The sequence below is a fragment of the Amphiura filiformis genome, chromosome 6 (assembly GCF_039555335.1).
Source record: "Amphiura filiformis chromosome 6, Afil_fr2py, whole genome shotgun sequence".
NCBI classification, from domain to species: Eukaryota; Metazoa; Echinodermata; class Ophiuroidea; order Amphilepidida; family Amphiuridae; genus Amphiura; species Amphiura filiformis.
The window spans coordinates 49755603-49769926 of NC_092633.1; the positions used below are offsets into that span (position 1 = coordinate 49755603).

The window sequence follows — 14324 nt, forward strand, 5'->3', positions numbered from 1 at the left end:
TCTCTTGACTGTAGTGAATTTGGCACCTGTGAAGCATCAAGCCTGAAATGTTCGCATGAAATTTTTGCGAATGACATGGATTCGCTACACTTTCATGCTTGCAAATATTTCTTTATTAACTATGACTTAGACTATTTCTAAATAAGGCGACAAAAACCCTGTTTTACGGGCGGATGGACTTTTCAAGTGGGGATTTTTTTTCTGGAGGCTAAAATAACATATTTTGAAAATGTTCTGATCAATTTTGGCCCCCAAACAGCTGATTTTAGTAAAAAAGTAAAATCTGGGTCGGTTTGGGCCCGTAAAACCGGGGTTTTTTCCATCGCCTAATACCTATAAAGCAACATTATAGGCCTATAGAGATAAAATACCATTTACAAGATCATTGCTACCTTCCAAGTTATTTCTGCAATGAGCATGACATCATTTTAAAAAGTGTTTTCCTGCATTTCCTCCATACTGCAAACCCAGGGGGGTACTCGGTACAAATGACCTTCACGGAACGTGCATAAAATTTGGAGATAAAGTTGTAAAAACTAAGACAATAAATGTTAAATTTGGGTGAAAATTTTCACTTTTGGTATATCGATGGGTCCAAATTTCTTTAAAAATTAGTTTATTCACGGGTCCACTTTCAAATTCTCAGCGGCATACCCCTACCCAATCCAAACTTGAGTACCCACCCCCCCCCCCCCGCACATGCCAAAAGTGCGACTTGTCCCTGGGTTTGTCACATCAGGTCACATGTAACAAAATGATGTAAACTTGGCATGGATCTTTATGGAGGCAGCTTTTGCAAGACAAGGCCATTGAAAAAGAATTGTTTGATTAGGTTACCTGACCAACCATAGTTCAGACCCCCCCACACCAAAAATATTTTGATGCCTCTAGAAGAAAAAAAAAATCTATTATGGATATTCCATAAATCTATGAATTTTCATGTCGTACATTGTCCATTCATTAATTGTTGAATGTGGCCTTTTTCTGGGAAGTAACAATTGTGTCAATTGATGGCGCACTAATAATTTAACTAGTAACAAACGCACGGCGCATGCGCGAGCCGGGAAATTCAGTTTTGGTATTGAAAGCGTAAACAAAGCCGATTATCAAAACGACTCCATGCAGAAAATCACTTCTTTTTATAAAACTAAGCAAAATTACAACAATTACTTCAGGGAATATAAACACCAAAGTCATATCTAGCACATATGTCAATAAGAAGTTGAAAATTCATCAGATAAGCGAGAAAGGGTCGAATTTTCGGTCAAAAATTTTTTCGAAAACAATCATATTTTTTTGGCCTAAAACTTGGCCATAACAAAATTCCCGTACAAGCTCGTACACCACCAATTTCATGATTTTTGTCCTCAAAAATTAACTGAGTAATCCTCATAGTGTTTTTAAGTCAATTCCCCGGGAGACGGAGAAACGGACATATAGAAAAAAAGATATTTAATTTTATTTAATTTAATCCACAAATTGACACCTGAGTCGGGGCATTGCAAACGTGTCGTATACGGTGAGTATGTGTGTACATGTGTAGGGACCGAGTCTACAGCAAGCTTGAACTTCCCGGCTGGCACATGCGCCCTGCGTTTGTTACTAGTTAACTAATAATGACCACTAATGCGACCCAGAGAGTGCTGGACAGCAAAATAAATTTATTAAAAAAAAAAATATTTTAGCAACCGACCGACCATACTTTTTAAGTGGCAGGGTGCAATAAACAAACAATTATTTTTCCATGGCGCAACAAATACAAACTATCAACTTGACCCTCCGTCCACACTACTACCATTTTCATCTGTCACTTTATTCTCATCCGATAACTGTCCTAAAATCTCAATCTTCGTCGTCTCGTCGTTTGAGGTAGGCGAGGATGCGTTATCTCCCGTGATGACTACGTCAGTGGGCGATAACTCTATTGTCGACGGTGGAGCCTCGTCGTTATTGTTGCACGGTTCGACACTACCGCCGCTAGAGTCCGATTTATGATTTTTATTCCCATATAAAAGCTGCTCTTTTTCGGTGCACTCGTCAGTTTTTTCGTCGCCCTCCATGGTCGCTGCTCTTTCTACGGTAATGACCCGATGTCTGTTGTGTGTCCTCGTGCTGATGTTAAGCAGTTCACGCAAGCCAGTGTTCTCTACTCTGAGTCTGGCTAGAGCCTCCTCAAGTTGAAACGCAGTCTCTTCGTCCAGCTCGATAGCTCGTTGCATCACAGCGGCCATCTCAACTATCTTATCGGTAGCAGCTTTGGTCTCCTTCCCCTTTGGAAATCAAGAACAAAAACAAATTAAAATGATTGTTTGTACATCAATGTATGTGGTATTTATTTACAGCTTTAAAGGTTTAAAAAAATTTATATTGTTTATTCTCTACTCCCCATTCCCACAAAATACAGCACTAATGTTTTGGAATTAAAACAAATATTATCCTGTTTTGCCAAATGAAACACAACTAAATCCTAATCCTTTAGTTGGTTCTAACTGGCAATGAAAGTCAATTTAAAATGTTTGCAATTTGAGGGAAAATGGGCCAAAACCATTTTCCATGTTTTCTTACACTTAAAGTCACAAAATTCTAAGAATTGGCACAAGTCTAAGCATTCAAAATATTGAATATAGGCTAAGAGTCAGCTCATAATTTTTATATATTGACTGCTCAGTGCCATTTTAAAATGACCTCTAAATGACCTTTGCCCTGATGGATTGGATGTGTGCATGCTAGTAATCCAGTACTGACTACTAACCTTAGTTTCATGTGCGTTTTGGCATTCTTTATCCATATTGTTGGCTGTCACAAGCTTGCATACCTGTTTAAACATAAATGAAAATTGAAAACAAAGTCAGCTTCAATATTTAACAAGAATGGTCTGACAACATAAGACTCCTACTACACTATGGACCACAATGGTCTCATCTCAATGGCATAGTTCAATAACCTCAATTAAACACTCATAGTGCAATTTTTGACCTCAAGTTGCAGAGCATGAGTTTTTGCACCCAAAGTTTCTAAGGTCATTCAATGAATGTACAAGTGTATTGGGGTTAAAGAACTGTGCAGTCAATGAATTTTGAAAAACAGCAGGTGTGCTACAAATCGCACTTCTGGAAATAGTCAGGCGAGCTACATGTGTGCTGTTAATTGCACTCGGTAAGGATTTTAGGTGTGCTATCATTTGCACTCGGTAAGAAGTTTAGGTGGGCTATTTGAATTATTGCACTTGATGTTTAGATAAGAAGCATTGTTGTTGAATGTGGGACTACAATGTATAGGTTGGCTTACTCAAGCACTAAACTTTTGACACGAATATCGTCCCGTCTGCCTCGGTTTTTCAAACCCCATTACATCATTAAGCTTGTAGGTTTTCCACGTCTTGTACTGGACCCATATGTTCTTTTTGTCCGCCATGATGAGTAGTATAAACTGATATAACCTCGGTACAATTTTATCATAGCGCTACACTCACCGCTGACAGATCACACGTGTGTAGGTCATGTCAAAATATTAAATCAGCCTTCTAAATAATTATACAGTTCAGTTGAATGCATAAACATTACCACATTTACTACGGTGGTCAATGTCATGTCTTTGTTTGTTGTGACATGAACAGCACGTTATCATATTTCGGTAGCGTGACCTCACAAGAAAGGTCAGCTAATTTACATATTAAATTGTCGAAAACGGCCAATCAGCGAGTAGAAAAGATATTGTTTGGGTTGTCACCTTTGTAAAGGCCATGACGGCGATTTATTTTATGCAAATCACTTCCGGGAACCGCTGCAACTTTGGAAACTCGTTGAGGTGACAAGGTGCACTATAAATCGCACTCGGTAAAGTGATTTAAGGTGGGCTCTATGCGCGCGATCGCACTCGCGCGCCTTAAAATGCATTGACTGACTGTGCCCTGATAGATGCACATGTTGTGGATCCTAGTGCTACCTCATCTGTTAGCAGTTGATTGGTTTAATATTTTGCTGTTGGTTAAGTTTGCCCATCATTAGAACTACTTTTCAGCTCTGTTGGTTTAGTATACTATCCAGAGAGGTTGCTCCAGTCAGGCTTGGATGCTTTTATACTATCCAGCCCCAATCAAATCATAAAAAACTGTTTTTGACAGTTTTGCCTGCTTTAAACTGGCAAAAATGGCAAAGCCTGGCAAAAACTCTTGTACAGTTAAATATCAAACAGCAACACAGAAACTAATTTTATCATTATTATGATTTGGATCCAATAATTTCACACATTTGAATTCATCAAAACATAATAATATGCAAAATTGGCTGCAAAAAGTGGAAATTTGGGGTTTTTACTGGGGTGCAAGAAAATATTAGTGCTGGCACTGGAATCTTGTTCACACGGGCCTTACATTCGATGACTGAACGAAAGTTGCATGAATTCCTACAACATGTAAAATTGTCAAGTAACTCACAACTTTTGAGTGTCTTCAAGGGCACTGCAGTTAAGTTCACTTTCAAATAATTACTGTCTACTTAACTTGCGATCATCTGAACAAGCCTACTGTCTTAAATACACAGCTATCGGCTAACTACTAGTATTAGCATATATCTACAGGCCTTCATTTTTGAAAATTGCAGGAGCTCTGTTAATCACTCTCGTGAGTTTACTTAGGTGCTCAACAAGGAGCTCAATATCTGTATTAAAACATAGGGATTCAAGTAGTGAGGAGCTCAGTAAATCGTACTCCTGAAATGTTGTTGAGGAGAGCTGTAGAAGCTCTGGTGCAATTGAGCTCCTCAAAAACGAAGGTCTGTATCTATGACATGACACTAACAAGGGTGCCAAAATATGAATTTGGATGATTTTTATGATCTTCCAGATGAGCAAATCACTGAATAGACATTTAATTACCTGCTCCCTATAGCTGCTCATAATCAGATCTAACGCAGACTGGTGTTCCTCCAGCGCAACACGCAACTCGCGATTCTCTCGTTGCAGCTCCCGTATTTGTCTGTTCTCCTGCTGGATGCCCAGGATGAGCGCTGATCGTGGACGGTGACGGGCTACATTATTCATTTCCTCTATTTCTTCTTGATACTGCAATCGGAAAATTGAAAGAGGCATGTATTAAAATTGCATAATTGGGAGGTACATGTAAGGCACTCGCCTACATTTATTGGCCAAGTTTTTTTTCCTGAAGCTGGTACGAGTTTTAATTTACTATTGCTTCTATTGAACAGCCAGGGACATATTGAATTAGCATGCATTTGCTGGCTGTTCAATTAAAGCAAAAGTAATTAATTTAAAACTTTGAGGGGAAAAAATACTGCTACTTAAACAAAAAAATGCTCTTTTTTTCAAAGTTGGAAAAAGTTGTACATTTTAATTACTTTTGCTTTTATTGAACAGCTAGCAACGTATATTAATTAAATGTGTCCCACCCTGTTCAATAGAAGCAAAAGTAATGAAAATGTACAACTTTATTTAAATTAGCATTTTTTCTAATTCGCAGTATTTCTCCGGTTTCCAACCTTGAATAACAAGTCACTTAGGGCCTATAACTTTTTTATAACAAAAAAAAACACAAATTTTTTATAACAAAAAAAACATGGAATTTTTCCCTTTTTTTCCATTTTTACCTGGATTCCCGCCCGAAAATTCAGTTGGGTACTCGACAGGGTCTTCTTTAAGCATTTTGCTGAAGGGGTATTTTCAACTTTTTTGGACCCTTTCAATTGTTAATTTTTTCTCTGAAGGGGTCCAAAACATTGCCCAAGGGGTATTTTTTTATTTGGAAAACATTTTGAACAAGTTGGGTGTTTTATTATATTCAAATCTTGAAATATTTGAACGCGTACGTTTACAAGATTTTGTCCGTGTTGGACTTTGAACTTTTGATTTGATGGGGTCTGCAAAGTGTGTGAATGCGTAAATACGCATGTTTTGTGCGTTAAAGTAAACCTTGGTACTCGAAAGTACATAATTATCCGTTAGGTGAGAGCCTAGTTGATAGAGTGAAAACATCCAAGAAACCACCATAACTTTTTGGTAATTTGACCATTGACTCATGGGGGGGGGGGGTGTAAAACATACTTACAGTAGGGGCTTTCCTGTTTATGACTTGGAAGGAGATAAGTTGATCAAATACTTTTTTTTTAATGGCCCGAGCCTTGGACCAAGACTATATTCTTTTACCTGCTTCATAGCCTCCACCTTTTTGTTGAGTGTGGTTGACTGGTCAATAAGGCCTTCAGCAGCATTGTCATGATCTCGAAGTCTGTCAACAAGCTTCTTGGCATCTGCTAACACCTGTTCTATGGAGAGGCTCATGATGACTGGCAGGCCTCTACTGCTGATGTCACTTTTCATGTAAAGTCCGCTTTAGAATAGACAATCAACTTTCTGTTGGAAGAAGTGGTAGAAAAAAAAGCGAAACATTTTTATATGTGTTATCATATCAGCATTAGACTTCTCCGTAGTCCACTGCCCATTTTGTATATATAGGTCTACTCTGGCTGTTACATTTAAGCATAAAACGCTGATTTGTATTAACTATCGGAATGCCCACGCTCTGCGCGGGCCTCCGCTAGTTGAGTTAACGGGAGCGATTACTAAAACGGGAAGAATCGCTGTTCCAGATTACATGATGAATGATAGAGACTATTTATAGGCCTAGGGCCTAAATGGCGTTTAATACCGTACCATGCCAATTGCTATTACCTAAATACTGTACTAAATTAAATAGGCTTACCCTAAACCAATTGATAGTCACCATACTCCCTCTGTTTGTTAGCTTCCCAAGTGGACTACTTACTTTGACTTGCGGTTAACATTTTTAACATAGGTCTCTATGTAAAGCTAGGCCAATTTCTGGCCTAACTAAAATTGGCCATGATGTAATGCATCTTTAAATGTTCAGATCTGGCTTGTGATTGGTTGCCCAGATCACGCTATTGTTTAAATCCTCCGGGCACGTGCCATTACCATTAACTACATCGTACATAATCTATGGAAGTTGCGGCACCGTTTGTAATGCATAGATGTATATTTTAGTGCGTCATACATGTATACTACCCTGCTTAGTACTTGCGGTTAATTGGATTGATAAACAAGTACATGTATGATTGACAGTGTGTTTTAGAGACCAAAGTCCCGGGGGTAAAGTTCTGCTTAGAAGTCAAAGTACATACATCATACATGTAGTCGGATTTTTTACTCAGGCTTTCGCAATCAATAAACTGGTAGATTAAGCCAAAATCAGAATTGTTTAGTATTGAAATGAGCCATTATAATTATGCATTCGATAACTTTTATTGTCACTAATTATCTAATTATATAAACTCTTTATGACCATTTTACTATTGAACACTTTAATTTCAACATGTTTAATAAACATCAGTATAATTTTGAGTTCAACGGAATGCGTTCATCATGATTAAATAATAATAACATATTTTTATCAAAATTTGAATATATGGCATTGTCTATATCAGCATGTACATGTACATGAAAAAAGGCAAACAAAACAAGTTTGAAGACAAGAAGAATGCTACATCGGCACGCAAAGTAGGTGCTAACAATTTTTTTAGTAAAGTGTTGGATACGTGCTTTTAGACCAATAGGCCTCATGCACGTATTTTGGGGGGCGTTGGGGTAAAAGCAGGGGGCGGCCCAAATGAAGGGGCGGCGGATGAAGAAGGGGCGGCAAAAACAAGGGCGGCAAAAACGTAGGCGCGGCAAAAAGAATTAGATAAAGCATAAAAAAATTCGAAAAAATGGTACTATACATCAAAATGTGTTACTTTTAGGGCGCTTACGATTGAAATCCTTTTTTTTTTTGCTCTTCACTTTTTCAAACGACCGAGAAAAAATTGGGTCAACCTTTTCGGGCTGTTGAGGAAGGGCAGCAAAATTCAATTTACTTCAGCCCCCCGGGGTTGGGGCAGCTACGGTACGCCACTGGGCCTATAAAATAAATGCCGTGTCGGACAAAAGTCTTTGAACATGGCAAGGGATGGAAGTCAGCAAAAACATCTGAATCCAGCGATGCTACATACAGGCAGGCGTACATGTACAATGTATGGCTGGCTAAGACCTTGAATATATGGACACAATCACTATAAAACATTTACACAATGAATTTAATGAAATTTTGTTTATGATATGCATCGGCTGGATTTTATGATCGAGGTAAGGTTATCGGCCTGTTCTGGCGTGAACTTCCTTAGTTTTCTTCATCAAAGATGCTAGCGATGACCAGTTTTTTGCGGACATTTTGATACATATGTAACAGGTAACTTCCAAACGTCATGTAGGTACATGTAGAAACGATAGCTGTACACAATGACAATAATGTACATTGATTTGTACAAAATTCATATGGACATTGCAAGTTGAGTGCATTTGCTCAGCGATTGTCATGCACGCCGCTTAACCACAGGAAATCAGGGGTGAATTCCCTCTCTGCTGTTCTATCTACCCGCATGCTGCTTATGTGTTGATAAAATTTACACGAACACGCCCAGAATTAGCATGTTAAAAGTAGACTTACATGTAGTTTATTAATAAAAACCTCACTTCTAAAATTTCTGATGATGAGAACAGGTTGTCTTTTTAACTTATTAATATTATTAAGCTCAAAATTCTGTGCCGTCAATGGAACATGTGCTAATTTTTCACTTTTTTCGGGGGCTACTATAATCAAATTAAGTAATTTTTGGCCAAACTGGAACATGCGCGTTGCGTCAATGTAGTGTACTTAGCGTGTACATACTACAATGTACGCAGTGTAAGGCACATGTATACTTTCTTCTGTTCTGTAGTACTAGTAGGCCTACTGTACCACGCTATATTCGTGTGTGTTTATCGCGGAGCCACTAGCGTTCCAGTTTGGCCAAGAATTACTTAATCAAATAGCGAATGTAACAGCCAATTCCCAGGGGGGCCACTCATATATAAAAGTTGTAAGCATGCGTGTGAATGCACTTCAGAAAAGCACCCTTAACAAGGACAACCACTGTGTCTTCAAAATGACCCTTAACAAGGTCAAGGATAATGGTTTGTTAACCATACCCTTATTGGACATAGTTACAAGTGGATTAAATCCAACCCTTAGCATGATCAATTTTGAAGAAAAAAGTAAAAGACATCAACTTTCAAGGTTTCTTATTTCCTTTATTATTATACTCTAATAGCTAATTGGATACTTCCTAACTGGATTTGGTAGGCTAGGCCTACATGTACTCAGTTATCATTATTCAATATAATTATCGCCTGCATTATTAGGGCAGTATATTTTATTATGACGATTGTAGGGGTATAGGAATGTGATTAGATTTACCCTAGGCTTAGCGCAGACACATCATGGTGTCAAAAATGACACCCTATTTGCTATAATCAATGATTTTGAGACCCTTAACACGGGCCCGTGTTGCAGTAGAAAAAAACACCCATATTCCGTGTTTTTGTTCACACGCATGCTTACAACTTTTTATATGAGTGGCCCCCCTGGGCATGCTGGGAGCCAATTATTAAAGTGACGGGACTTTTGCTAAGAACACGGCTCATGGGCTGGTTTATTGACCTACAATACATGCATGTACTTGAGCTAAGGATTCTTGTGATATAAAACTTATTTTGATTGGATAAGGTGAACAGGGTGACATTTTGCCCTAAAATACGTCGACTTATGTACTTATTCAACACTCATCAAGTTCATATATGTACGAGTGAGCAGGAGTCGAGTGTGCCAAATTTTGATCCGACATTAAGAAAATAATGATCGAGTCAATCGCTATAAAATACGACGTATTTCTCATCAATTCTCTACCAAAAATGTCGACCAAACTTACAAAGACACACTTTACAATCAATTCCTTATATACAAAGAGTTCAAATATGTGTAACGTCTTACCGGATATCAACTATATCGACGTTAATTGGACTTTTTCCCCTCTTCCTGTCACCAAACCCACACACGAAATATGAAATTTATTTTACTGAGATTGTCGGAAATCCATATTCCAACAGTCTGCGGTACATTATGAATAATTAATTATGTGACGTCAAAACGATCTACATTGATCTACATAATAAAATAAAATAAAATAAAATAAAATAAAATAAAATAAAATAAAATAAAATAAAATAAAATAAAATAAAATAAAATAAATAAAATAAAATAAAATAAAATAAAATAAAATAAAATAAAATAAAATAAAATAAAATAAAATAAAATAAAATAAAATAAAATAAAATAAAATAAAGTCATGTCAATTAAATTAAATTAAATTAAATTAAATTAAATTAAATTAAATTAAATTAAATTAAATTAAATTAAATTAAATTAAATTAAATTTTAAGAGTTAAGTTAAGTTAAATTAAATCAAAATAAAATAAAATAAAATAAAATAAAATAAAATAAAATAAAATAAAATAAAATAAAATAAAATAAAATGATATAATTAAAATAAAATGATGTGCTAACATAGCAGTTTCATAATAGAGAAATTAGCTACAAGTTTTCAACAGGGTTTCAACTTTGCCAATAATGCTGTATCTTTGTTTTTGACCCAAAATTTTCATTTCAGAATGATCAGTACAATTTAAATGACATTTAAACAATTTTAATTTGTTTATACTTTCGTTAAACAGGTTTATAATATAATCAAATTCGCGATAAATACAAATCTTATGGCGGCAAATTATTAAAAATTTATATTTTTGATATTCAACAGTTTTCAAAGTAAACCTTATAAAATCTAATGATAATAGTGTAGCTGGGAGGAAAAGCCGACGATCAATTAAATATTTTGACCTTTTATGTAGAAGATAGTAGGCCTAAGATACATATTTTTTCCCCAAAAAATTCTAAAATCTTTAGGTCTCTTAACTCTCTTTGGGAACCTTCAATATCATTACGAAAGGTCAAAATTTTTAAATGATCGTCGGCTTTTCCTCCTAGTTACATACACTTTAAGTACACATCATTGGACTTTTTTTATATCCAAAATAGAAAAAACATCAAATTTTAATAACTTGCCATAAAATTATTTGATATCATCAGGACATTCCTCGTATTCAGAATGCAGTTCGATGTGTCTGATGTGCTCTCATCAGTGTTACCGTGAAAATACTGTGCAAACATTTTATATTGCTATCCGAGCCCTTAACAACATTGGTATTCAAATCCCATACTATACTGCAACTCTTACATCGTATAAAATATGCCATTTTCAGAAGATCATTAATAAATAGGATATCACACCACCAGTGTTTATATAATATATAATTGACATTTTTTTCAATAATAATTTTGTTATTCCACCATTATACTTCAGTGCAAAATAACATTGAAATCAATATTTTAGTCAGTGGTATTTAAATCATGGGTTATTATAGCCCAAACATCATACCAGAAACAATTTTCAAGCGTTCTTTGACATTGTTAAAACTATTTATACCAAACTTTACCCAGTTTTTGGTCGCCATTTTGACACTTTTGACAGCTGAATTATAATGATTACATTGTGTGAATACTGCATATACTATATGGTGTAAAATGTGTACGAAGGTCGTATTCATCGGCCACTTAAGCTGGCGCGACATCTGTCTTATTTGGATAGTCACAACACCAATCAATAATCCTATTATTGAAGTGGATAATAAGCTTCTACCTTAGATGGCTATAGAACTTTTAATAGCTCTGGTCTTTGTTTGCTTTTGCTAAATCCTTTTCAAGTGGTGGGTTATTTGTATAGGTATGCATAACCAACAATTAACAATGAGAGAACCTTCTTAAACCTCGTTGACTTGGGGATGATTTGAAATGACCGCCAATTATGACTGTTTGATATTTATTGCCAGCAATGTGGAAAAAGAGACACACATAGAAACGAAAAAAGCTATAATTTTGTTGAAGGAGCAAAGTTTAACTAACCATAACTCCGCTTCTGGATATCGTTTGAAGTCAAATGATATACCATTTTTAAGTTTATGATGTTTATTTTAAACACGAAATAAAACAAAATTGACCGGGGGAGGAATTTACGGCTCATTCGCCGTGGACGGTCACATATTGCATTGTGTGAATGCTCCTATCTATATCTATAGTGAAGATAACGCATATTGCATTGTGTGAATGCTCCTATCTATATCTATAGTTAAGATAACGCATATTAGCCTACATTGTGTGGATGCTACTATCTACCGCCCATATCACATTGTGTGTGTAAATCAGTGGCGTACCGTGGCCGCCCCTTCCCCGGGGGCTGAAGAAAAGCCAATTTTGCCGCCCCTTCCTCAACAGCCCGAAAAGGTTGCCCCAATTTTTTACGGTCGTTTGAAAAAGTGAAGAGCAAAAAAATAAATAAATAAATAAAGAATTCATAGCTACCGCCCCAAAAGAACATTTTCCGCCCTTTTTTCTTTACTAATTCTTTTTGCCGCCCCTTCTTCTTCCGCCGCCCCTCTTTTTGCCGCGCCTTCTTCTTAGTCCTGCCGCCCTTCGATTTTGCCGCCCCTGCTTTAACTCCCCGGGGGCTGGCGCCCCAAAGCCCCCGGCCCAAAAAAAAATACGCGCATGTTTAAAATGCTGCTATTTACTGAAGATAGCCCATATTACATTGTGTGAATGCTGCTATCTAGGCCTACTGAATATATCTGTAAAATGTTGTATTGATCCATGGGCCTCAAGGAAGAACAGACTATTAAATGTGTTTTCAACTGATTGAGTGTCCCAGGTTAAAGAAGAAATAAAACAAACAAACAAACAAATAGCTCATATTACATTGTGTGAATGTTGCTATTTACTGACTGACGATAGCGCCTGTCACATTGTGTGAATGCTGCTATCTACTGAAGATAGCTTATATAACATTGTGTTAATGCTACTATCTACTGAAGATAGATATAACATTGTGTTAATGCTACTATCTACTGAAGATAGCTTATATTGCATTTTATTACATCGTGTGAATGCTGCTGTATCAACTGAAATAGTTCATATTACATTGTGTGAATGCTGCTATCTATGCTGAAGTCAGCTTATATGGCATTGTGTGAATGCTGAATGAAGATAGCTCACTGAAGATAGCTCATTACATTGTGTAAAAACAAAATCGCAGTGATTTATAGTGCGCTACGCACAGGCACAACGCCTAGACGATGATCCACAAGCCTCAGCACACTTTATCTCTTGACGGTAGCTCATATTACATTGTGTGAATGCTGCTATCTAGTAGTGAATAGTTCATCTACTGAAGATAGCCCATATTACATTGTGTGAATGTACTATCTACTGAAGATAGCTCATATCTACTGAAGATTGCTCATATTATACCGTACTGTGTGAATGATGCTCTCTATATACTGATAGCTCATAATTACATTGTGTGATGATGTGCTATCTACTGTTGATAGCTCATATCTACCGAAGATGGCTTATATTACATTGTGTGAATGTGCTATCTACTGAAGACAGCTCATATTACATTGTGTGAATGTACTATCTACTGAAGATAGCTCATATTACATTGTGTGAATGTACTATCTACTGAAGATAGCTCATATTACATTGTGTGAATGTGCTATCTACTGAAGATAGCTCATATTACATTGTGTGAATGTGCTATCTACTGAAGATAGCTCATATTACATTGTGTGAATGTGCTATCTACTGAAGATAGCTCATATTACATTGTGTGAATGTGCTATCTACTGAAGATAGCTCATATTACATTGTGTGAATGTGCTGTCTACTGAAGATAGCTCATATTACATTGTGTGAATGTGCTATATACTGAAGATAGCTCATATTACATTGTGTGAATGTGCTATCTACTGAAGATAGCTCATATTACATTGTGTGAATGTGCTATCTACTGAAGATAGCTCATATTACATAGCCCATATTACATTGTGTGAATGTGCTGTCTACTGAAGATAGCTCATATTACATTGTGTGAATGTGCTATCTCTACTGAAGATAGCTCATATTACATTGTGTGAATGTGCTACCTACTGAAGATAGCTCATATTATATTGTGTGAATGTTGCTATCTACTGAAGGTAGCTCATATTACATTGTGTGAATGTGTTATCTACTGAGGATAACTCATATCTACTGAAGATAGCTCATCATATTGTGTGAATGTGCTATTATATCTACTGAAGATAGCTTATATTACATTGTGTGAATACTGCTATCTACTGAATATAGCTCATACTATCAATTATGTGAATACTGTACTCTCAGAGAAAATGGGTATAAGTCAGTAGAATCTAAATAGGTGTTTGAGCTGTCTTGTATTATGTAACCTTGAATGGTTCAACGTAGAACCAAAAATGCTTATGAAAATTCT

At 36.3% G+C, this 14324-nt stretch overlaps 1 protein-coding gene across 1 annotated transcript; it reads right to left on the minus strand.

Moving 5' to 3' along the window:
- Nucleotides 1-516: 516 nt before the first annotated feature.
- Nucleotides 517-9979, minus strand: LOC140155546 (FGFR1 oncogene partner 2 homolog). The gene is made up of 5 exons (XM_072178427.1): nucleotides 9878-9979; nucleotides 6160-6366; nucleotides 4876-5061; nucleotides 2753-2815; nucleotides 517-2270 (listed from the first exon to the last, which is right to left on the minus strand). The coding sequence occupies exons 2-5, from the start codon at nucleotides 6331-6333 to the stop codon at nucleotides 1767-1769; spliced, it is 927 nt and encodes a 308-aa protein (XP_072034528.1). The 5' UTR covers nucleotides 6334-6366; nucleotides 9878-9979; the 3' UTR covers nucleotides 517-1766.
- Nucleotides 9980-14324: the final 4345 nt, after the last annotated feature.